Source organism: Corvus moneduloides, chromosome Z (genome assembly GCF_009650955.1).
Source record: "Corvus moneduloides isolate bCorMon1 chromosome Z, bCorMon1.pri, whole genome shotgun sequence".
NCBI classification, from domain to species: Eukaryota; Metazoa; Chordata; class Aves; order Passeriformes; family Corvidae; genus Corvus; species Corvus moneduloides.
Window position 1 is genome coordinate 65,064,372 of NC_045511.1, and position 26,908 is coordinate 65,091,279.

At 37.1% G+C, this 26,908-nt stretch overlaps 1 protein-coding gene across 6 annotated transcripts in view; it reads right to left on the bottom strand.

Moving 5' to 3' along the window:
- The window catches only part of SMARCA2 (SWI/SNF related, matrix associated, actin dependent regulator of chromatin, subfamily a, member 2), a 121,697-nt gene that overhangs the window by 16,843 nt on the left and 77,946 nt on the right, over window positions 1-26,908 (bottom strand). For 5 of the 6 annotated variants that reach the window (XM_032096663.1, XM_032096659.1, XM_032096661.1 and 2 more), the window contains 2 exons: window positions 22,666-22,884; window positions 2,811-3,028 (listed from right to left, as the gene is read on the bottom strand). In XM_032096663.1, coding sequence (XP_031952554.1) covers window positions 2,811-3,028; window positions 22,666-22,884 — 437 coding nt within the window. Of the gene's footprint in view, window positions 1-2,810; window positions 3,029-4,838; window positions 4,947-22,665; window positions 22,885-26,908 lie in introns of those variants that run through there. The other variant, XM_032096664.1, reaches the window with a different exon arrangement.

Here is a 26,908-nt window from a genome sequence, read left to right on the forward strand (position 1 = left end):
GGTAACTACCTCTGGACTTCCTTTTTAGAGAATCGTATGTTGCACTTCTCCACACTGAAAATTTACCTCAAATATTGCCAATATGTCTGTTTAAACTAGTTTTGATCTTCACATTTAAGTTGGAACTGTGCAATTACTATTTACTAGAGCTTATTGTTTGTATTGAAATCTTTAGCTTTCCTTGACATAGATAACCCAGTCAATTTTGATGGATGTTTTTTACATAAGGAAGGAAAGGATGGTCCTTGTCACCAGATGCTTACAACTGAAGTCAAGTACTAGACAGTTAGGAAAGCACTTGGAGAATCCTTCCCTGCATCAACATTAGGCAGTGTCACCACAGAAAAGCAGCCAACTAGCATTTTAGATTTTTGTGAGCACCATGGATTTTATGGTTTTTTTTGTTTTTTGTTTTTTTTTTTAAAGCGTTAATAAGAACAGAAAAGTGGTTCTGTATTTACAAGCAACTCTTCTCAAAAGCAAGGGAAAATATGAAAAAAACGGCTCAAAGACGTATTAGTTTAGTAACGTATTCTTTTTACTTTTTTTCATGCTGCCCTTTAAACTGCACAAAACTTATTAAGTTTTGTAGGATTGGCTTTGACAAAGTAACTCAGGCCTAACTCAGTATGATTTTGGATGGGTATCACCTGACCACCTTTTGGGACACAATCAGTTCTCCATGGTCTGGACGAGCCCTCTGGACTTATCATAAAGAAAAAATGAAGCATCTCTTAGCACTGAAAATTTAAGCTAAAGACAAAGATGATTTCAAGCATTCAAATACTAAATACATGAAAACCCTTTTTTTTCCCCAGATGAAACTCATGGCCTACTTTTCTTCCAATTAACCTGTCCCTCTATACTTGCCCCAATTGCCTTCACACACACAAAAGCCCAGAGCTGAACAAACATGAACCCCCAACAAAGCTGAAGGGTTCCAACGCCACTTAATTCTAAAGCTGCAAATCCTGAAAGTATTAATTGAACTCTAGAGCAAAGTTAACCCCAAATATTTTAAGATATTAAAGTTTCTTGACGCCTAAACTTGTAATTCTGTTCTTTCATAGTATTGGGTGGTTTGATGCTAGCTCACAAAAAAAACAGAATGCAGAAACTTGGAACTCCTCCATATAACTTAAAAGCACTGAAGAGCTCAGTTTAAGACACATTTTTAATTCCTTATGGAATAGAACTCCATACACTTTTTAAATTGGGAACCAGTTCTGTCTTGCATAAATGTGGGCTCCTGGGAGAGGAAACACAATGCCTTGTCACAACATAATAGCTCAGTTGTTAACTTTTTTTGACAGAAATCAGATAGGAACTTCCTGGGGCATGAACATCAGGTAAAAAACCTTAACCTCCCCAGAAGCTATCAGTTACAATCAGTAGCTATCCCCTACTAGAGACCAGCAGAAGCAACTTTGCTATTTTAAAAGTGAGAGATACCCTGATCAGAAGTGCTTGGCTTCAGGAGAAGTTTCAAGGCCAAGGATCTAAAAGGCAGAGATGCTTCCTTGCAGCCCTGACTGGAACATGTGAACTTAAACACTTCTCCCTTCTCAGCTATTCTCTTGGCTGAGAGTCATGGCAAGCTAAATATACTGAGATTGTAGTCAGCTTGCTGCTCATCCTGTTTGTTGCTATGAATGCTGTTGTGATGCAATAAAATACCTTTTGATGTACTCTAGAAAGACCCCACAGATCACAGAATGGTTCTTTTAACAGTTATGTGCAAAAAAAATCATGGATCACAGCAGTATGTGCTTTACCAAGTACCACCCAAACTACCCTTGTACAGGCAGAGCCAGAACAGTAACTCCAAAAAAAGGCAGCGTTCAAGCTGCCATTAAAAGTCACAGACTGAAAGTTGTTTACAGGCAAAAAATATATTGTTACACCTAGGTGCAGGTCACCGAGCAAGTACTTCCGGACTTTCTCTGAATGCATTTAGTATTAACTTAGTTTATAATAGGTGCTTATATGATCTAAGTAATTCAATGTACAGCAAAGAAGGGATAAACACACAAGAAGGCTTTACTGATTTTTGGCAGATACAAACTGAGTTAAAATACAATGTTTGCAATCAAGTCTGATTCAAAGGCATTATTAATTAATTCTCTATTTCTTGCTCATGAAGCATAGGTGATTTGCGGTTTGAAAATATGCAAAACCGAAGTCTTCAGATAACATTTCCATCAGAAGGAATACTTTTTTCCTAAAGGCCAAATATTTAGCATATTTTTATGCTGAAAATGGGGTTTTCTTGACAAACAGGCTTCCATCTCTCATGTGGACAACATATTTTCAGTATTTCTGTATTTTTTCTTTTGGCAGCTCTGATGCTCATGATATGAGCCCTGAACATTCTGGGCAGTCTTTCAGTCTTTCATTGTGAGACCCATGTAAACTTGAATTAATAAATCTGTAGCCATGTCTTTGAAAAGATTAATTTCAACACATGCTGCACCACTAAATTGAAGGAAAACCCTGCTCAAGCTGTATTTTCTTAAGTACATATCCTGAGCAGAATGACTTCATTCCTAAGCAAGAGCTCTATGCTTACTTTTTTCTTACTTTTTAAAATTGTGTTTCAACAATTTTCTATCAGATGGGTGTTAAAAAAAACCCCTATGAAGTGTGAGACTTTCAGGATCAGGTCCTAAGAGGAATTACTTTTCAGAAAAGCCATGTCAGCAAGTCTTTCTAAAGACTGAAAAAAATGAAGCCATTATAAAATGTAAAGAGTGATATCAGCAGGAAGGGAGAGAGCACATGCAATAGAGATAGACTGTCTCCAAGCTCACCTATCCTTGTAGTTTATCACAGTATCAATGATAGCATTCATTTGTTTAGTCAGTTTGGGTGGATTGGGCGACAACTTCTCTGCAGGGGGTCTGCCTCTTCTTTTCTTTGCTTTCTCTCCATCCTCCTTCCCAGAATCTTTATCCACGTTTCTTCGCCTCTTTCGCTTTTTAAGCCGGACTTCCTCCTCCATTTCTTCCAAATTGCCGTCTTCAATTGCCTGACAACCATATTCAAAAAGTATGATTTTTAAACAAAACAGATATTGCAAAGGGAAATAAAAAACTGTATTTAAAAACAGCAATAAAAAACCCCTGCAACTCCATGGGATGCATGTAATTCAATTCAAAATGTTCAGTTTATTTATGAACAAGAGTACAACAAGAAACTGAGTTACTGGCAATCAAAGAGATACTAAATATTAATTTGTCCTAAGGATCCCACTATCATCTAAATACACATGTTATTTATATGAACTTTGAATTCCACACCAAATCAGAGTTTCACACATAATGGCCTGTGGAATTGTCTCAGTAAGTGTACAACAAACATTAATTTTTTCACATCAGTGTTGGTTCTGGGTTACACAGTTCCATGCAAAACAGACTTAGACACCATATGTTTTCAAACAGGACAGTCCAAATCCTGCTCAGCTCCCAAAGCCAGTTCACACACAGTTCTTTGTGCATACACACAGAATAGACACTTTAGGCAGGAACAACCCATCTTCTCTTCCAAACCTTTTAAGCAACTTTTAAATCACCTAAGTGTTAAAATAATCTCTAAAATGTATACTTTTCTTCTAGAATAGTAACCATGAGGTAGGCAGAAGCACTGACAGTACACTGGTTTGTTGTAAACAGCACTCATAACGTGGGATGCAAAAACCTCACCCCAAAACCCAATTCATACACACAGTCACACACAACGAACACTAATTTCAATTGTTTCAATTACCTGGACATAAGCTTTTAACCAGACCCAGCAGCTCTATGCAGAGGGATAAAAAAATTGCTACAAAAAACCAAACTACGAATAAAGGGAACCTGTTCACACACACTATCCATGTCATAAAGCAAGAAGCTGAACTTTTTGTGATTTGAGAAAGCCAACAAAAGAAAATAAATAAAAGTACCAGGTCATAAGAGAACTGAAATCAAAAATAAAAAATAAAATAAAATAAAATATAAAAATCTTAAAATTTAAGGCTTTCTGATTAACGCTTTCTCAGAACCTAACTGATGTTGATATTTGTCGCTTTTGCTTCTCAATATTGCCTTGAGTACATGCAAATGCTAATCAATCCTTTCTCGTAGCTGAAAGAGCTCTAATCCTAAGGCAATTACCTTCATTTCTCCACGGCACCAAACATGGCTAATATTTATGATCATGTGAGCATAACAATCAATATAAAAAAGTGATTACAGCCCAGACATAATTTTTCTCAATTGTGTACAATGTCTCTTCAAAAACGTTTTGTGAACAAAACCTGATGCATAACACAAAATAAGCTGACATGTTTAAAAAACCAGTGGGATTTTGAAATCTGTTTCCTATGCATCCTCCGATGTGCAAATCCACAGACAAACACAAAAGCAGAATCCTGAGAGACAGCCTGAAACTAGGCCTTAATAATCAAAAGACAATTTACATCATGCTTCCACAGCATTCAGATATCTACTACGAAGGAGGCTCGAGATCTGATGAGTTAGGAAGAAAAGAGAAGGGAAAAAAAAATCTGCACACAAATTCATTAATATTCATCTGGCTAAAGCAGGACATGCGCTATAAACCACTGAGACTAATGAAGATTAAGAAAAGGAAATTTCTCTGCATATCTTGGAAGCTAGAAAAGCTAATACTAAATACAGCATGCAAGGCTGTCAACAGTTAATGTCATTGCTCTCCTCAAGCACTCAGTTGTACATTGAAACATGGAGAACACCGACTTTTGATGTGTTACACACCTACACATGCCTGTGATGTAGTTCTACTGAATCTTCAAGACGGCAATGAAAAAGGATATTTACCTTACCACTATCAGCAGGCCGGCTATCGGAAATCACAGTTAGTGGGGATAAAATTAACAAGCCAGCAAAGCAGCGAGCTGCTAGTCTCTTCATCAGCTGATCAGGAAAAAAAAGAGAGCTGGGGAAAGGCTATGTTTTCATATACAAGTAATTTTATTTTACTGAAAATTTAATACTGAAAGGATTGTGGATACTGAAATCTGCTGTTTCATTCTACTTACTACAAGGCCTGACGCCTTCCTCCTTCAGCTGGTTTTAATATTGACAACTACTTATCATATTTCTCCCCTTACTATTCTAGGCATTCGAATTAGATTTTTAGCTGGGCAGTTACGGATTCTTGTTATCATTATAACAATAATAGCACAATCAGACAGTTTCATGTATGATTTTAAAACTGAGACTGGTTGCATGCATTTTAAAGATGCATTCATTACAGAAAACATATTCCTATTCCTCCACAGTGAACAGATCAAGTTTTGGATACTGAAACCGATACAAAAATCTATTCTGATTTACAATAAATTAGAAAAAAATAAAAACAAACCAAGTCATCATTCTGTTAACTTTGGTAACATTTTGCTGTCCTTCAGAAAACTTCACTTAACTACAACATATTTATATCTTTGCTCACTTGACAGATTTTCTACCACAAAAAAGAAATCACAGTGGTCCTGTCATCACAGAGTTTATTAACATCTCACTTTAGAATTCTGAATAAAATTCTTGCTTAGAGTAGGCAGCATTTTGGAAAATAAATATTACCAAAAAGAAAAGCTAGAAGTGAAAAGTTGGGGTTTTTTTAAATTTTACATATAGCAATGTAGTAAAGACAAATGATAAAAAAAAAGCCCAAGTAAACTAATGTATACTCTTGCACTCTTAAAATTAGTGACTAGCAGGTAGCAAATTAATTCTTAGCAAATTACAAATCTACCATCAAATGTTAAAATTTCTATTTAACCAGTAATATATCAATCAATTACTATATTAAACTTTCAAAATGTGTATGCATGAATGTAAACTCAGACATCCGTCTTTAAGACCTTAGTGACCCCACTCGAAAATCAGTCTGACAATACAAGCAGTATAAAAATGTTGCTACTGTGACTCTTAACATTAGTTCTCAAGGGACAAATATGTATTTTGTATATAAACAATAACATTTAGAACTAAACCTGTATGATTTATTCTGTCTCAAAAGATGGCTTAAAACTGCATCAAATAAATCAGTTATCAGCAGATAGATTAATGCTCTGTGCATATGATCCAAGCGTGTATTAGCAACAACATATTTATTAAGCTAATTTATCTGACTGAGCTCTTTGTTAGAAACACTTACTATTCTAAGCCTTAAGTGCCACACTGAAGAGAATGCCCTTCCCAACCTTTACCAGTACGATAATGATACAAATCCCAGGCACAAATCTCCAGTTCCTGACAGATGATGGGCTGTGTGAGAGTGCAAAATAACACAGACATCTCCCATGCTCAAATGCCTCTGGATTAGTGAGGTGAACAGCAAGAGAGTCAAGGAAATTGGTACACTAATAAAAATTGAACACTTTCCTTCCCTTAAGGAAACTGGACAAAATAGTGCCCAAAAAAAAGTCTGGACACCTCTTTTTTTTGAAAGACTGCTGTAAGAACTCAATGTCAAATTTTGCAAGTTGTCAGGCATCTCATGAAAGGCAAATATGCCAGTGAAATATGAGGACCCTGTGTTAAGTTCTGTACTGACAAAATGTTCCTGCTTTTCTGACTCATATTGCTGTAACCTAGTCCATGTACACAAAACAATTTCATTTCTAAAGAGGTAAGAGCACACTGACCCATGGATTAAAGAAATCAAAACTGTCTTTCTCCAAAAAGAAGCTTCTACCTCCCAAGAACAAAAATGTGTTTTTCAGGAGGCAAGCAGAAGTTACTTCTGAGACAGTCTGCCTTCCTATTGCTGCTTGCAACTAGATTTTCACCTTTACTAAAGGAAAATAGCTGTTTTGAGGTGAAAGTATTCTTACGGAATATCGATACAACATTTATACATGAGCACCAAACAGAAACAAAGTAAGGATAAAATGTAAACTGTTTCTTTCCTCCATTTGAAGGACAGGACATTACAGATATATTCTTAACAACTTCTGTTGAGCACGACATAGCACTGAGACTCAATACCTTTTCAATTCAGAATCACAGATGCAAATAAGGACTAGGTACTAACAGCTCTGAGTTTTATTTCACAATTGTGTTCTGCAAGACAATAGTTGTGTAGGCCTTACACAGCTAATATGCCTTAAAATAATTTTACAGGAATCATGTAACTCAGGTGTGGTGACAGAATGATCAGTGGAGCTGCCCATCATAAAATCAGCTTTGGTGTCTAAGGCCTGTCTTGTTTAGATGGTAAAACATTGTATTACATAATTATTTTTCCTTTGATTGGAAGTAACTATAGTATGGTTATGAGAAAATTCAGATACAGTGAAAGCTTTTGGTACTACTCATAGTCTAAGAAACTGGACACACAAAGCAGAAGTGGTAGGGCGCCATGCAGTAAGTCTGCTTGATGCTGTTCAGATGAAACAGGACATGAACACAGGACATGCAAACTCTTCCTGTGTCCCTCTCCAATTTATATTGAGATGAACATTCAGAGAATTGCCACATCCCTTTAAACATGAATGCCCTGTGTCTCTCCAACTTGCAAAGTTGAAAGAAAGCTATTGTAACTAACATTATCATGTGAAGAAATACCCTAACATGCTAATTAAACTCAATGCTTCAATAGAAAGCGCATAAAACATAGGTGAACAGAAAAAACATACGACCTTGCCAACTCCCTGAACATAAATACTAACGCAATCACATAAAACTTCCAAAAGAATGAGCTTTTTTGAGAACATCAAATAACTTAACAGGGCCTTTTACTGACTACTGGCCAAAAGGCATTAAGTTTAAGGGCTGTTAAGTAATTAAAACCAAAAAACATGTCAGTAGTGCAGTAATGAACAACAGATGACTGCTTTGCAAAATGAAGTTCACATTTACCATACCAGAAGAGAAGAAAGAAAGAAAAGAACCCCATGGACAGCTAATAATAAACACTGAAAGCCTTAAAATGATACCTACCTACCCTTACCAATTTCTCTCTTCAACATGATCCTTCTTGGAATATTGTATTGATATCCAAGAGAAGTTCTCCTCGTTTTTGGGTTGGTTTTTTTTTTTTTTTTTGTGCTGTCTTGCTCTATTTGAAATCCTACCATTCTTTATTTTACATTTGTTCTCAGATTAAATCTCACGACCAATGAAGACTTCAACTTTCCACACTGCAGTTCACATTCTTAAATAGATCTCTTCAAAATCCAGTTCTTTTGCTTATTTTTTTACCATTAACATTCCTGACATCTGAGACTGCTTCTAATTTCCCCATGCTGGAATTGTTTCTTGGCTCTCTAGAGCAAGTTTCCTTACACTGTACTTTTATCTTCCTATGCAACAACAGGGAGGTCAGTATACAAGATAAAGACTGCGAGGAAGAATGCCATTAACACTTGACAATTAGATGAAACGCCTTAAGATACTCTATCAGTGCAATAATAAATACCTGAAAATAATTATAAAGATTGATGAAGAGTTATTTTAATTCCATTTCCTCTCCTTGTTCGATATTATTGCACTACAGATTTACCAGCCTAGTTTTTCTGGGACTAAACTAAAACACAATATAGACCAGAATCTGTCAAAGGCAAAGAATTAGTGACTACATCCAGTTCTAACTTGCTTTCATAAAAGTACTGTTTTTTCTAAAAACTCAAAATGCAATTATTGCAAAAACAAATCAACTTGTAATATATCTGGTCTTCTCAGATAGGCTGAACTTCCACCAAATACGGCAAATGTAATACGGTAAAAAAACTTCACCCATGTGTTCATCAATCAAGAGTCTGTGTCATCACAACATCGAAACCAGCATCTTTTTAAGAGGCAAGAGAAGACAGACTGTTTTCTGTTTTACATTTGAAAATTATTAATACTTGCTTAATTATTTGCACTGAAACTTCAGCTGCCTATATTTAGACATTAAGGAGAACAATAATGTAAATTATAGCTTTTTCCTACATTTTGATTTAAAGACTGGTGTCAAAATGACCTGATATAACCATGCAAGAGTATGAGTTATCTTTAAAGAGAAATGGTCTCAACCAAAGCAACATGCATAATATTAAAAAAAATAGGTATTGACTTAAAATATTAATAGGATCAAAGCTTTTATCTTCAGTGTTTTCTTTTGGGTCTGAGAAAATTGTTTCAGGTCAAATATCCTAATACTTAATCTTGATATAAGGTATCTTAATGCTAAAGCTTCATCTTCAGTATTATTATTATGTAAAGCATCATCCAGAGCCAGCACAAGTAAACTCTAAGTTATGACAAACCCCACTGACAAGCACATACAATTTTCTTTTGTTCCAAAGTGAAATCTTACTAATCTCGGTTAAAAAAAAAACCTGTAACTAGTCTCATTTGTCCCTTCCCCAAAAGGCAAACAGTGATTTTAAATGGAACTCCTCAAACTGATTTTGCACCAATGAGATTTTCAAAAACTTTGGGGAGAGAGAAATTGAAGAGCACAATTAACTACTCGTGATGCCAGCATCCACTGCTTGCCAGCTAAGTGAGCACCTTGAAAGTGCTCCATTAGAGAGAAGGAATTGAGTCATAGAAAGGAACAACTGTATCATGCTGACTATAAAGATACTTTGCTTAACCAATCAGAGCACTGAGAAAATACATACTGTGTCAAGTACCTGAATGTGGAACTACCAAAAAATCATCACTATTCTGTGGTCTATATTTACTCAGCCACACTCTGAGAAGATCTACAGGTCTGTAATTGTCAAGAGAGTTTTCAAAATGTCTTGCTAAGAAGACTTAATTTTAACAACCTCTTGACTAAGCCAAGCTCATCAAGGAGCAACAGAACGATGGGGGAGGAATTAAAAAAAATTCTATACCAGAAACTATTGATATCATCTTCTTACTCTTCATCACTGAACTGTTTAGTTGTGGTGGGGTTTTTTGTTTGTTTCCCAAATCTTCTTCCCTTCTGTTTTAGAAAACTAGATAAGCTGCTGAAGAATTCCCATCACTTAGAATAATAGCCTGTTTCCGAACACAGGGAAAAACGCTCTCCTTCAAGACTGGAGGACAATTTATAACAGACTTGTGAAAAATTATGCAGGGAAATTGCCAGATGATAAAGAAACATATTCCAAAAGGGATCTTACAATAGCATTTCTCAAGTACAAGGTATCCTGAGTATTTCAGATTGCCTTCCTATTGTTCAGAACCTTACAGCATATTGATAACACAAAGAATAAGTATCGGTAACAGGCTGCTATTGGAACTAGTTGCAGGTATCTTTGGAGTATGATTAGAAGTAAAATTGAGAGACTGAACGAGATGTACTGGAAGACTGTAATGAAAAGACTGCAGGCATGTTTCCTGGCTTCGGATTCACAAGCAATCCATCTTGAAGTAAAATCTACTATGATAGAGATGCGTCATTTTTTCCCCTTTATCTTGTTCACTGTGTCAGAGACAAAGATGCTTGTTGCATAGACAAGATTCTGGAGCATTTAGTGACTGGTGTTCTTCAGTGAGAGGTGAGAATGGGAAAGATTTCTCCCTTTTTCAATTTTTATAAGCGTTTTTCTCCCTGTCTTATCGAGAATTCTGATTCAGGAAAGCCTACTACTGGAGTGTAGAGACATCCGTATTGACAGAAGTATTGAGATAATTGGTACTAGAGTTATGCTTTTTCTTGAACAAATACATTACCTTCTCCAAAACAACGGGCAAAGAACATTAATTGTATGAGAAAATCACTTTTTCTGATGGGTACCAGGAGGAGGTGGGTGCCAGGGGGGTTGTGATGGGGATTACTTTTCTCATTGTTTCTTAAATTCCTTTAAAATAATAAGCTTGGAATTTAGTCAACACTAAACATGTTTCTGTCCCAGAACAGATGTTCCTTATTTCCCTGGAATCTCAGAGTTTAGAAGAAAAATAGTATCAAGGTTGTAATAGCTTAGCTTGTACTGAGGGTTTTGCTTCCTGAACTTCCTTCTTTGGCCCAAAATAAATCTTTTACTGGAGGGATACATTGTTCTGTTGTTCTTCTGAGATAACTTTTTAATTTCATTTTTAATGATTTGCTAAAATAGTTGATGAATTAATTTAAAGCTTATGAACAAAGTTTAATTTACTAGTATTTCTGTTAACACCTACATTCCATTCAGGCGCACAGACAAATGTCACAGACGAGGAGGAAATATGCTGCAATGAGGTAATGGAAATACTCATCAATAACAACCAGACCCAAAACCAGTAAGAAAAAGGAATTCAACATTCCAAGGATTTATCATCTCCCACTATAGCTAAGATGTTGTTTATTTTACGAGATCATGCATACAAAACCAATCAGAAACACATCTGACCACTAATAAATAGTTACATAGGATGGGTTCTTTTCCAAGTTCTGAGACAAGTATTTAGTATTTTGCAAAATATTGTTACTGCTGCAGGTTTCTGGGTAATTCTAAACCATGTTAATTTATCTTTTTTCCCTTGACATTTACCTTTTTATAGACAAGACATTCTTCTGTGGTGGAAAAAGTAGAAAATTTTTACTTTGTAATGTCACCCACTGGCAGACTAGCAGTGTGGATGATGTTTTGCAGCTCATAATGCTAAAAACCAAAAATAGACTTCTTCTGTTTGATTTTATTCCTTATGAAAAAATTCCTAAAATTCAATCTAAGAATGGGAATTAATGGATTTTTAAAAATTATTTTTGAAAAAATTTCCAGACGTTCAGCCCTTCTTCATTCAAAAAACTGTCTCCCTTATCTTCTAAGACCCTACTAATTAAATGAGAAAAATACCTGGTATAAAGACAGGGTTTATACCCTCATCAGACCAGCTCTTTGCAAAGAAACTGCAGTCTTGGCTCTTTCCAGGACATTTGCTTCCACTGAACATTGCAAACATTTGCAGCAACAGGCATCTTCTCTATGGTAAAAATAAAATTGACAATTCTAAGCACTGGAAAAAGATAAGAAGACATTACCAACTCTTGTTCTGCAACATACTCAACAGCAGGATACCGTATCTTAGTAGAATGTTTCCCTATAAAGAACAAGATGCCTTTTCTTCCATTATGGAAGCAACATAGGTGACGACTAAAACACAAAGGGATGATTAGTTGATTTCCAGTGTGGAATCACTCATTTTGAGATAAATCAGTAGTGTTAGAATAAGTGAACTATTTGTCTCTCAAGTAAACAGATATTCAGTGGTGCCTTCTAAATTACTCAGAAAAATAGTAGAAGTTTTCTCTTTTTGATTAACGGACTAACACAAGGCTTCTAATTTAAAGATGAGCATAAATTTTGTGCCCTGAAACCTAGTGCTCTTAATAATGTAACATGAGAAGCTTATAGTATAAAGCTTAAACTGGCATTTTTATGAATGTCGAAGTAAGCTCAGCTACTGCTAGTAGTCATACCATCAAGTATTTTTCTTCATATGTTCTTCTTCTCTCTTATATTTAAGTATATTCACATACTCTCAAGCAGTTACCTTTTCTTCCAAGTTCAAAATGTGGAACATAACTAAATGGGAGCAAAACTGAGAAAAAATCAAAACAAAACCAATAAAGTATGTTGCAAAAAATAAACATGGGAGAAGAAAAAAGTAACAGCTTTCAGAAACCATTGTAGTTTAATTATTTTTCAGTAGATGCTCACAGATCTCTTTTAACTACTTATTCACAGAAAACAGATTAAGGATTTTTCCAATAGCATGGGAAATTTAGTTTAAAGATCTATCATTATTAATGTAAGTACTCTGAGGCAATTAAGAATGGAAAGCACACAGTGCTAAGAGAGCATGAGATGACAGAAATATATGGCAAGACGTTAGAATACTCACTTCCTGTGCCGGCAGAGGAAAAAAAATTGCTTATAGAAATAGACTGTATTTAAATAATAAACAGCAGAAGGTAGCCCTTTATGACAGTTCCAACACAGTTTTTTAGTAACTTAGAAGAATTTGGAGGAAGACTGCATAGAACAAAAATAAGTCAAACTTTGGAAAACTTGCTGAGAAAAGCTAAATTATATGTATCTTTCACGTATTTTATACTAAAACAGTATGTTGTGATGCTAACTTTGAGCAGCGATGCAGTGAGTTCTGTGTCTTCAGGATGCTTCTAAAGGTGCAGTTATCTGACTGTGCCAGGAGTCACAGTAGACCTGATCCTTTATATGCATATTACAACCTAAAAATAAAAATCTAACACGACTAGAATCTGTCTAGAAGGCTTTTTTGTTCTTCTGGGATAAGATGCAATGCAAATCACAGTCTGATGAGCAAAAACTATTACCTAAGCAAACACTAACCAAACAGTACAAGGATTCCTGAAAAGCCAATGACTTACGAGAACATGAAGCTTCTCAACAAAATAATGTATAGTATAGTATAGTATAGTATAGTACAGTATAGGTGCATATACAAAAAACTAAAGTAAGGCTGTAAACAGCAAGAAAGTTCTTGGTTCTGCATTAGAAACCCAGCTAAAAATGTCAGATGCAACTGAAAAGAATACATAATGAATATACATGGCACCATGATTTGTAACTTGCTAAACATGCCAATTTCAGAGTACGAAACAAAATTACATGGTTGTGGATACTGGAAAGTTTTTGTAGGATTTTTTTTAAGGTTAAAATTTTACTGCTAGAACAAGGAAGTACACTATTGTACTCATCAAGCAGTGTACTTCAGGATGACTCAGGAATCTAACTGCCAGTCACGACATGCCTAAGCTTTGGCTGAATAGTTTTTGAGAAATTCAGTCTGAAACTTCCTTGGTTTTCCATATCTGTTAAGTTAGTACTTCCATACTTATTTATATACAAGAAGAGACAAGTTGCTATCATTTAAGTTGCTATACAAAGTAGTTGCTATAGAAGAAGCAGAGCTCTGCATACATACACCAGTCCATCAGAAGAATTACTTTTGCCTGCATGCGTACTGCATGAAAAACATCAGCATAAAGACTTCCATCACCTGCTCAGGTCTGCCTTCAGATGACGGCCTTTTACAATAAAGGTCTCTCAATTTGCCTCTGATGACAAGGCAAAATATTAAATGGCTCCCTTTTCACAGAGTGAATAAATACTTTGGCCACAATATACACTTGGAAAGGTATGAGTAACTTACCCATGTTGCAAACGCAAATCAACATACGAAAATGTATTGTGTTTATTCAAATACTGATTGTTGACAGAAGGTTAGCTACTGCATATCACCTATCACTGTTACTGTAAGTCATGTCAGAAAACATAACAATGCAGTGGACCCAAATATTAAAATGTTTGCTGCTTTTAGTTTCACTGTCATATGCCCCCAACAACAATAATGCTTTAGACTTTTAATGCAGACTTCTGTTCTTGTGGGTTCTGTGAATAGTTGTTTTTGTTTCAGGTTTAGAGTCATAGAATATTCTGAGCTGGAAGAGACCCACAAGGACCATCAACTCAACTCCTGGCCTTGCACAGGAGCACTGAAGAGTTACACCATGTGCCTGTGAGCATTGTCCAAATGCTTCTTGAACTTTGGCAGGCTTGGTGAGCACTTCCCTGAGGAGCCTGTTCTAGTGCCCAGCCACCCTCTGGGTGAAGAACCTTTTCCTGATACCCAGCCTGAACCTCCCCTGACACAACTTCAGGCCATTCCCTCGGGTCCTGTCACTGGTCTCCACAGAGAAGAGATCAGTGCTTGCCCCTGCTCTTCCTCTCATGAGGAAGTGTAACTGCAGTGAGGTCTCCCCTCTGTCTCCTCCAGGCAGTTGATCTGAATTTTGACCCTCCACATAAAGAGTACTGGCATCTTAACCACAGGGCCTAATTCTTCTCATGAAAAATTTTGCACTTGGAACAGTACTGATACAACAAAACCTGAAACCCAGATTTTAAACTCACAGCTTCCAGGCTATGTAAACTTGGTATACATAAGGTATATATAGACATACATATGGTCAGAGGATATATCTATTTCAAAGAAAATGAAGTTTATTTTAGCCTAATGCTAACAGTATTCCCCACATTTTTAAAAAGTAAGTACTTACATGGCATTACTATTTAATGTTTTCTAGAGCAGAACAGATGTACAATTCCACTTGAAGTTATGTTAATATGTGTTACGGTACTTTACATGTAACACTGTATAGTCAAAATCACAGACTAAAAATAAAAAGAATCCTACGAAAGTATGGCACTGTTTTACTGATAACTAGTCCTCATAAACAGCTGTTCAGATTTCCTGACTTGAAGTCTTTCTCACAAAAAACCCCTATTCATCAAATACTAAAAATTTCTTTATGGAGAATAATCCTGAAATATTGAAGAAGCATTTCAAAGTACTTTTTCAGTTTCCAAAATTAACACTCTCAATCCTGATTCCACATTCTGAGAAAAGACAAAAGAATTTCTGAGAAATTACCCAGTGTAAATCAGGCTCTTTCCTTTATAAACTAACAAAGCCATCCTGCCAAAATAGCTAACGAAAGCTATCAGATAGATGCATTAAAATTCCCTCTCATCCATGAAAAACCAAGAAAACACCCTTTCTGCTTCACTAGTTTTAATTCACTGCAATGTGAAAGCACCCTTTTTCCCTTTTTCTTAAGTAGATTCTGAATTGAATTTCATGAGAAGGACATGAAAGATATATTCTGTAAGTATACAGAATATAAAAATGGCTTGGTTCAATGAGGCCTTGAAGTCATGTCCAACTTTCCAACCTTTCAAAAAGCAGCTTCCACATGCATAAAACTGATCAGCCTCACATTGAACATCTGAAAATAGTACCTGGGGCACTTTGATGATCGCTGGTCACAAAACAGACAACACCCTAGGATGGTGGACTTTTTGATCTTCCAGTAACAGACTTTTAAATGTGACTTGTTTTCTTGTACAGCTTAACAACTGGATCTGCAATTCAATACTACAGAGCAGGGTTTAGATCAGAATGCAATTTTCTCCAAATGTCCTGCGCAAATACTCACTCACTTGATTGTTAAACAGGTTTAGCAGCAACTGAGGAAACTTTGCAATTGTAACCAAAAATGTTACAGAATAGAAATGAAGAGAGAAAACCAGGGGTACATATATGAACTATGCTGATAAACTATTCACTGACTAAAAACTTCTTTTTTTCCCTCCTTCTAAGAATTTCAGCCTCCAATATAGACTAAAACAGTTACAGACTGTAATGCTAATTTTACAGACAGGTATTCTGTACCTAATGAAGAATACTTGAAGTAGTAAGGCCTGAAGAACAGGCCCTGTGACAAAGCTGACCTCTAGACGAATCTTCCAACCAAATGTTCTATGTATCCACTAATTAGTGAAGTATTATTAGCAATATGACATAGGTATTTATCTTCCCACATTTAGAAACTGGACAAGGCCATATATGGCCTTGTTTGGGGGCGAAGGATCAAAGACAACTTCCTTGGTTCCTCCTTAAGTCCTGGCCAGGCTTTGGGAGAAACCCAATAGGAGAATAAAACCAGATGTTCCTGCATTAGAAGTAATGGTAGCTTGCTTATTGTAAAAGCTGGGCTGCTCTCACAGCAAAGTTGGAAGCCTCGCTGCCTGCAAAGGCAGACGCACCACATGATTTCTCAGTTACTGGGCATGGTTCTCCAGTCCTTCGCTGTGACATCTTCCCCCAGCCGCTACGTGGATATGGATGAAGGGTGAAGTACGGTAACTGTAATCTTTCATAATCACTCCAGGGATGTTTTTGTAGTAATGACTATGTCATTGCTTAGCTTATCCTTTTGTGATTCTTTGCAGTTTTGCATTACAGTAAGTTACACTATTCGTTAAGTTGATGTCTGTCTCTGACCCTATCCATCAGCAAAACAATACTGTAAAATCAAATTCCACCATCCCAGTTTACAAAAAATGTCTTAAAATACCTTCCTAGTATTGATTCTGAAGTTAAATACATAGAAGTGAAGCTCTCTCAGAAAACACAAACCTACTTGAAACAAGCTGACCCACTTTATTATCTCTGCTATCGAAAGCTGTTAACAGACTATTAGAGAGTGTGTAAAATCAAAAAGTTACTTAAAGTTCCCGTTGAACAGGAAATAGTTGAAAACACATCCAAAAATTTCCCTGCTAGGCAGTTTGATTTATTATACAACACGACTTTAGTAAACATAAATAAAATTTATGTCATGACTCTGTTACATAAACAATATTCACCAGATATTCTGTATGAGTGAAAGCCAGCACTGTGTGTCTTTAAGTAAGATTGACTAATTACAAACCAAATGCATGAATTTCACTCACAATTTCTAGATCAGCAAAACAAGCATGACTTTGCATGTCTGCATGACATAAATGACACACTGCTGATTTTGTATTCAGCTATGAGTACAGATAATTCAGATATATACCTCAGATAATTTTGTACCCTGGCCAACATATAAAGCTATTTCAAATTAACAGGCACAACTAGGGACTAAAATTTTATTTATGTCACCTAGCCAGCAATTAAATTGCATGAGAAGCTGAAACCAGATGCAACTGTCTTAAGGGTCTTTTACCTACTCAAACAAATCCTCTGTTTCTGGAAGCCTGTCTTAGGCAATCAAGTTCTTAGTAGATGACCCCTCTCAAAAATAATATGCCATGGGAACGAGCGAAGTATTTTGCAGTTCTGTTAGAAGCAGTGCGGGGACAGAATCTGCTAGAGCATGAAATCCTTCCAGAATATAAACGCTTTGTAGGATCAGGAAGCAAACTCCTCCTTCCAGATTTTTTTTTTTTAAAGGAAATATGGTTGTCATGCCAACAGTTGGAGAACAGCAGGCTGCAGCGACAGCTAGTGATGAAGCCTGTTTCTGTCTTAAGAGTTTTCCTGGGAGACTGTCAATGAATTACAGGCTGTTCTGAGCAGCAGCACACTCTCACTAAATACTGCCTAAGATTACAGGTTTGGCTTCTGTAATTATTTTGTCCCTTGCTTCCAAACTCAGGCACTTGACCTCCTAGTAAGAACGGAGCTGACATACTTGGTCAGTGTACATGCATGCATACAGACCTTGAGGTGTACTGTCCTTGAGGTCCTGTTGGGATCTGCCACAGCCAGAACTACACTCTCCAGTGCTGCATGTATCAGCAGAGGGTTCAGGGTCTAACTGGAAAGGAGCCAGCACCCATTCCACAGTCAGAGCTGTGTCTGCTGAATGAGGCAAAACTCTTTGGAAAAGAAGAGATCTAGTCAACTCCCCAAGACATAAAAGACACAGCTCAGGACTACATACCAGTATTATGAAACCAACTTACTGATCAGAAATGCAAAGTTTTATTCAGAAAACCCCATGAGAAGATAGCTATAAAAGCTGTAACAGAAGCCACAGCAAGAGAAAAATGTGAGGGGCATCCCTTGCTGCTGGTAAATAAATCTCCTTCTTTTGTAATACCGCAATAAAAACAGACCCATGGTTTGGAAAATGGCATGACACAGAACACAGCTAAAAGGGCATCTTATGAATTAAAATATCACTCTTAATTCAGAACTTGTTGATTATTTTCAGTCAGTTCAACTGACATGAAGTGAAGTAGTTCACCGCATCCAAGTTAGCATGAAACCATTCACTGTTTTCATGTGCTATGTATGACACTATTATAGGTTACAGTGAGGAACCCACAAGATACAAGTGCCTTATAAAGTAGATAGAAGTTTATGCTTAGAAACTATCTGCCACTTTTTTTTATGTTTATACAGTTAAGTATTCCCCTGAATATGTTGCACACCATTATTATGACATCTTCCAGAGATGTCATTACCAGAAAAACATATTCTCAAAGACATAAAAGTGATGATGCTGAGAGGGCAATGGGTGTGACAACTCTGTTTCACACACATGGAAAATAAGATAATGAAAAAAACCTTAGAAAACTTTACTTATATTTCATTATCTACCCAATTCGGTAGTTTTATTCTAAACGTGCATAAGCAATGTTACATTATAAATGTAATTCTACTGAAGAGACTGAAAAGTATTAGTAGTTCTTATGCTTTCATTTGTTTCATCACACCCTCAAGTGCACCTGAAAGCATGTTAAGCTATGTATACAGTAAAGTTATATAGTGATTGCAATGCACTGTGAAGCAGTCTGACTTAAGGCAACTTAGCTAATTTGAAAACATGCTTAATCACTCAAGAGAGAAGGGAGAATAATTTCTCTCAACAGAGTAACAAGCCACGGTGAAAAAGGGGTAGTGTATGTACCATCTTGCCTAGCAAGGTTTCTAACTTGGCCTCTGTACCGGTTTGGCCAAATTTAGAAATATATCCTCTGAGAGAAGGCACAACCACCCCTCCCCCACCAGGTTCGGGAAAAAATAAATTTTCCTCGAAGGAAAGTGAAGAAGACAAAACTATTTATTTAACAAACACACGGGAAAGGAAAATAATGTTAAATGGTAAAATCTTTCACTGTGGAGGAAAAACCTGGGAAAGCGTGAGAGTCCTCCCTTTGGTCTCCTCGGAGCTGGGGCTTGGGCCGGGGCCAGGCCCTCTGTGCCCAGTGGAAAGTCCTCCCGATGTGTTCTGATGTTAAAGCAATCAAGCAGTCCAGTAGAAAAGGGAGAACATCCGAAATTCCAGAGAAGGAAAAATTCAACTCACAGTCTCTCTCCAGAGAACAAAGCAGCTGAACCACTGGCCAAAAAACTGTCCTGGGCGCAGCAATCCGGGTGCTTCCTCCCTCCCCTGCCGCAGTGGGGAAAACCAATTGCTATCTGTGTGTGACCTTGAACAAGCTGCAAACTGCTTTGCAAAAGTTTTGCTCAGTTTTTTCCTTCCCCCTCTCAGGCTCAGTTTAGAGGCATAGAAAGGCACAGGAATGAATTTCTGGGCATAGGCAGCGATATGGGATACACATCATAAAGTCACCCCAAGACAGCCTCACAAAACAGTCTCAGAAGCAAACAATGGAAACAATTACTACCAAGCATACAGGGACCAGCTCAGAAATCGTTTTCAGCGTAGAACTGTATAGCTTTTTATCAAATTGTGAAAAGTACATTTTATAGTGCTGGCTTTCGCAGATGTGTTGTACATTGCAATGTTGGCTTTGTGGGAGTGGTTCTGTTGTTAAGTGCATTTTAATATTGGTTCTGTGGGAGTGGTTTTGTTGTTATGAGGGGAGGGGGCTGAGTGTTGACTTTCACTGGGGATTGGAGCTATTTTTAACACGAAGGTTGTACTGAGATAGGAGGATTGTTGTAATTGGATAACATCTAACCAATGAGGGAATGGAAACCTCTTGAATGCATAGAACAGTAACAACTACCCTCCACGAAGACAACTACACATGCTCTAAAAAGGCAGGATGGGGGAGGAGCCATGTTAATTAGTTCAAGATGGTTTTAATATGAAAAATGCTTTATAACTATGTAATTAGCTGATGCAATACCCAGGGGCATATAAGGGGGGGTTGCTACTGTTGAGGGTGTGCTATGCAGCCAGCGCTGTTTTGCCTTGTTGACCTTGTCTCCTATTAAATCTTTCAAAATTTGATTAAAGAGTGAGTTCTATTTCTCATAAAGCAGTCCAGCACTTCAGTGTTTTTAGTGTCTTTAGAAAGACAGAATAGAAGGTATGCCTACTAAATCTCAAAAGAACATGAAGGTGACCTGAAGTTCACTCAAGGACAGGCTAAAAATTCAGAGTAATTTTGGTGAAAAAAACTTGGAAATTATTCAACAAGGGCATATGCTAAATCCTCTTAGGAAGGAAAGATCAACTATATGGAACATGATTTTGAAAAGCTAGCAAGGAAGCAGAGCCACAGAAAAAGATTAAGGTCTTATACTGGATCAAAAATTTAACATGAGTCAATACCTTCCATGTTAAAAAATTAATTACTGGACTGTGAGGTGTAAGTAGCATGGAAGTTATGCAAACGAACTCCTTATTCAAATGACACTGGATCTGGAATTCTGATGTCTAGCTTTTGATCAAACTTGTAGAAAGATGTCAGTCACATGTAGAACAACTAGAGGAAATCAGTGAAAACAATCAAGAGATCTAGAAAACAGGAACTAGGGGAAAATATTGCATAAGCAGTCATTATTAACCTTATGAATTTACTCAACTGGGAGACAATTCCTCTATGACACAAAGAAATGTTAAAAAAAAGAGAGGTATCAGGCTGTTCTGCATGAGCAGAGTACTTAGGATGATGTAGTAAGTGTAAAATCCAACAGGAAAAGTGGAATAAAATACAATGAAAAGCCAAACAGTTAAAAACTGTGGACTTCTAAGTTCACTGCTCAGGAATGTCTAGAAGAGGTCAGATCCTGAACTATTATAACTGACGCAGGACTGGGTGATTCTGCCTGGAGTATGACAGGGACCAGGTGATTTCTTTTAGGCCTGCTATTTTTGACAATAATGCACTCAAAACAAATATTACAGCCAACTCAAGACACAAAACATGAAAGCCAAAGCTAACTTCTATGCTGCCACAGCCAGAGTGTTCCATCATTAAAAGAAGTAGCTTAAAATGACCCTGAGTAGATGTACACTATACTGCAAGCACTTCCACTGTAGGATAGGTAAATGTTCAAGAATCCAGACAGGAATTTATGTTTCTAGATCTTTCTTCTCCACTGACTACTTGAAAATGTCAAGTATAAAACCCCTGTAGTTTCATGGACTTGCATAAATTTACAGCTGGTGTATAATTCAAGCCTCTTCTCCCCTAAGCAACACATCTGGATTAGCTCTTAGTACAGTATTGCACAATGCAGTCTCACAAACATCCCATTTGAAACTAAGTAGGTAAGATTTTTACCTATCTTTAGCAAATTATACACAAAACCTACACTTTATATTCTTGTTGGTATTGTCTGTAATTATTCTACAACAAAACTTTGCCAAACCATGTAAATTAGTTTTGCACTTACAATACTTTCTTTTTAAGTTTTGGAAATCATACTATTATCAAATTTCTGAAAAACCTTTCCAACAATCATTCCTCACCTCTTTACCATGCTATTGCTACCACACTGAAAAGACACATGCGCTATTATTAATTGAATGTGTATTTCAAAGAACAGCAAGAGACAAAATCCCACATTTGGTATAAGTTAAGTATAGAATCTTCGCTTTCAGGTCCTAAATTCTTAAATCATTTATCAAATGTTTTGATCTCAGTGGAGCCAATCAATGCTCAAGCCTTGGAAATTAAATAGCCTGAGAGAAAGAAAACTTAAGTGAAAAATTCTGAATCCTTAAAAGGATTAAACACAGGTATTTAAAAATATAATAAGCTTCTGCAGCACAGAATGTTTCAATACGCATTGAGTAATAGTTTTCATGAACATTAAAGAATTCTTCATGTATCTGAAAGCCAAGACTTACAAAAGTACCTAAAGATGTAAGACCCATGGAAATAAGAATAGTTCCAGTAGAATGCTATCATAGTCCTGATTCGGCACTTAGTAACACTGATTTAAGTTTCTGCAGTGCAGTTCAAAATGTATCTTTAACACAGCAGCAGAAGCTGGATAATGAGGCAATGTTAGGCCTCTCATGCTCTCCTTGGTGCAGTCTCCAAAATGAAAAGAAAAACCCACCACAAATGAATAAGCTTCAAGTGTAAAAAACAACCAACCAAAAAGTTTCAAGTGTAAAATAAACCAACCAAAAGGTACAACCTACCCGCAGCCACTGTTTCTCTGTGAGAGCATCACTGTAGTCCACATCCCTGCGTTGACGGGATCCTCTTCCAAATATTTTTTCTTCCTCTTCTTCACATGTAAGCCTTTCAACTTCAGCATCATCCTTAATAATCCAGGATGGTAATTCATCCTCCTCCATCAGGCGGGGTTTACGTTTAGGGTTTCTGGCATCCTCCCTGCGACGATCCATGTCCATGCGCTGCAATTGCAATTTGCAAAGGATAAAAAAGTTTTAAAGGCATGTATTAAGTGAACTATGTCAATGCCTACCTACCTAACTACGCTTGAAACTTTAAACAAAGTCCTTCACAGGTATCTCCCTTTCATAATACTCCTAAATACTTCTAAAATGCTACTGTAAAAAGAAGAAGCTACACTCAATTGTTCATTTTCAGTCATATTCACTGCTACATAACTAGCTTTCACTGAAGGAACCATAGTTCCTTCAACAACACACAGACAAGTGACACAAAGCAGATCACAAGAACACTGCTGTCCCCATAAGGTTTTACTACTATGTAACTAAAAAGAGTAACTGAAAATACGCTTGTTTTGTGAGCCTGGATAACAGAAGAAAATTTAAAAGTTGGTGTAAGAAACAAAGAATCAAAGCAGCATTAATAAATTCAGAGAAAAGCTTGTTCACACAGAGCCAGAAAGCAAGCCAACATGGTTGAATCCCTGAATTTTTCTGATCTTCCTGCTGTACTAGACAAAAATCAAAACACAAAAACATCAGATAAATTAGGTAAAGTGTTAAGAACATTAGAAGATAATGTTAAGACTTTCAGCTGAAATTTAAATAATTATTCAAGTGTGGTGAACAATTAACTCAGATGTGGATACAGACGATACATTCTCACTATCTACTGTAGACTCATCAGTGAGCTGTTTTATAATCCTCCCGGGGAAGCATCCATCTCTATAAACTATATGCTGACCTGGCTTCCTATGGTCCCAGGAATTGCATCTGCATTTTCTTAAGTACCCAAATCAGGTAATATGAATAGGCATTTCAAATATGCCTTTTGAAGAGTCATATAGTACTTAACACTCAGTAATAAGCTGCTAAGCAGAGAAAACAAACAGATGGCCACCGACATTTCATTTTTGTATTTGAAAAAAATTATGTAAATAGACAGGCATCAGAACTGGCTATAGCATTTTAAGAGGCTACTGCTTTGGCCACTAAACCTTCATAAAAAATCATTCTCAATTGTGTGCAAATGTCTCCCTCGTGTACATGATGCTGCAGTTAACACACAATGCCAACTAGATATATCATCATTTTACAACCTTAGCCAAAACACAGACATGCATGAATTCAGAGGTATTATCTCTCCAGAGGGACAGCTCAAACCCAGCCAAATTTAAAAACTGAGGCTTAGTGACGGCACCACTGAATATGCTGAATATTCTCTCATCTTGGCAGTTTTCAAACACAAGCGTTTCTAAAATACTACCTGAGGGAGAGCACCTTACAACTTGTCTTCATCATCTTGCCTTGTGCACTACCTGATTTCTAAACTCGGTGAAAAGCAGAAAGCAAGATGTATGTCTTCAGTCTGTAGGTCCAGTTACATTCATGAAGCAACTATAAATACATGTGGGTATTCCCTATTCCCCATTACTGCAGACAATAGTGAATGGGCTGTGCAGCCTGTAGTTTTATATAGCAGACTTCCATATTTCACCTTTTAATGAACAACTCATTCAATTTGAATTAATTTCAAAAAGTGTCTCATTCAAGCCAGACATGCAGCTTGGTTTACTGCTAACATGACAATCAGAAAGCTGCACCAAGAGACAGCTCCAATGGGATAAATGAAATAAATTTCTCTATTATTTAGTAAAGAACTTGAATGAAGTCAGAGACATCATATTTTAATGACATTAAGTACATGAAGCCAATGCTGAAACTTTGTATTTTTTCGCTGATGAACATGATTCTTTGTCTAAAACAAAGACTGAACACTAAGACAGTATATTACAATAGCTGTTTGCTGATATAAAAGTGCTTGGGAAGGAAAATTAAAGACAATCTCAGTTAATCTGAGATTAGTCAGAGATAAAAACTGACTTTGTTTTCTAAGGATACTACTCAAACCATATTTACATCTGCGGAACCTCTGGTTATATCTTCCCCTATCTTTCCAAAACCTGTGTTTCCAAGAGAGATCCACATTATATAACTACTAAAATAATTGTATGTTCACTGTCCTCACAAAGGCCTAAATGCTAAAAGTAAGTCCTATGCTACCAATACTTAGACCTAAGCAAAGAACTTGAATGCTGGCACACTCAAGGCCTAAAATTTCCAGTATAGAAAAACCACAGAGCACTTCTGTCCTGTGAATTGTGAATGGTTATCTTAGACTTTCCAAATTGTAACTAAAAGACTCCTTGAAAAAAACATCCAAGCCACTCAGTGTAAAACCAGCAATTTATACACTCAGTTCTACTAGTTTGCCATGTTGGATTAAAGGAGATTGACTGTATTAGCACAACTGGAGTTTTGGTACCCATTTGGCCTTCCCTTGAAAGACATTTTTTACATCAAAAATCATGACTTTTTAATGTTTTCTTTACTTAAATAATGTGAACATAAAAAACAACCATTTTTTCCCAGAAAAAAAGCACTATTATGAAATGAAAAGAGTTATACAGATCACATAAAACCACTGAGTATTTTCTAAATTTTTTTACTATATGAAGCCTCTAAAAGCCACAGGAACGAAGTCCACCTGTCCACCTTCTTTCTGAACAGTGTATTTAGCTCTACAGCCACATTTCAGGTCCTGTGTCAAACAACACTTCTAACCTGCAAAGTGGCTACAGAAGAGCTTCCCATGGAACTAATCTCTCTTGTTGATTGTTTTGTAACTGCTCCAAGTAAGTAAAATACATGCTTTTACACACCTAAGACTAGTTAAATGAACAAACCCAAACATTTTTTCTTGGGTATTGCAGTCTCCTAAATTCTGATTACATATGCACAACTTTAAAAGGGAATGAGGTGGCACAGAGATCACTACAGTAAGGAGAATACAGACTACCTTCTGCTCTTTATCTGACTATGCAAGACTTGAAATATTGATAAAAAGACAAACAGCTCTGACTACTAGACTTGCTTTTCAGATTTTTCCTTTATAAGAAACAGTTTACAAAAATTAAAACCAATTTTTATATTAACATTTTAAATTATTTCTTAGCCATTAATATTTAACTACACTCTTTCTGTCTTACAATTTTCAAACCCCCTGCTTTCAAAGCATGTAGTTTTGCCTCTTCAAACTTTTACTACCTACTACCAACTCCTTACTTTCCCTTAAAAACTTCCATGTAGATTAATATGAAACACATAAATTTAGCCCACATAGCTTCATAAATGACTTGGATGCAGGACTTGAAGGGATACTAAGCAAGTATCAGACAATAAAAAATTGGGCAGAGCTGGTGACTCCCTCAAAAGCAAGGAGGGACTGCAGAGAGACCTCAACAAATGAGAGGACCGGGCCATCACCAACCGTATGAACCATATGAAGTTCAAAAAGGAAGAGAGAGATTCTGCTTCTGGGACAGGGAGCCCTGGATGTAAAGGCAGATGGAGGAATGAGATGTGCAGAAAGGGACCTGCGGGTCCTGGTCAATGGCAAGTTGAACCTGAGTCAGCAGTGCCCTGGCAGCCAGGAGGGCCACCTGTGCCCTGGGGGCATCAGGCACAGCATCACCAGCCGGGCAAGGGAGGGGATTGTCCCGCTCTGCTCTGCTCTGGGGTGGCCTCACCTCCAGTGCTGGGGCAGTTTTGGGTGCCACAGGATAAGAGAGATATAAAGCTATTGGAGAGTGTCCAAAGGAGGGCCACGAGGATGGTGAAGGGTCTGGAGGGGAAGCCGTAGGAGGAGCAGCTGAGGGCACTTGGTCTGTTCAGCCTGGAGCAGCCTGAGGGCAGACCTCACTGCAGTTACAGCTTCCTTGTGAGGGAAAGAGCAGGGGCACACTCTGATCTCTTCTCTATGGTGACAGTGACAGGACCTGAGGGAATGGCCTGAAGCTTTGTAAGGGGAGGTTTAGGCTGGGTATCAGGAGAAGTTTCTTCCCCCAGAGGGTGGCTGGGCACTAGAAGAGGTTTCCCATGGCAGTGGTCACAGCACCAGCCTGGCAGAGTTCAAGAAGTGTTTGCACAGTGCACTCAGGCACATGGTGTGACTCTTGGGAATGTC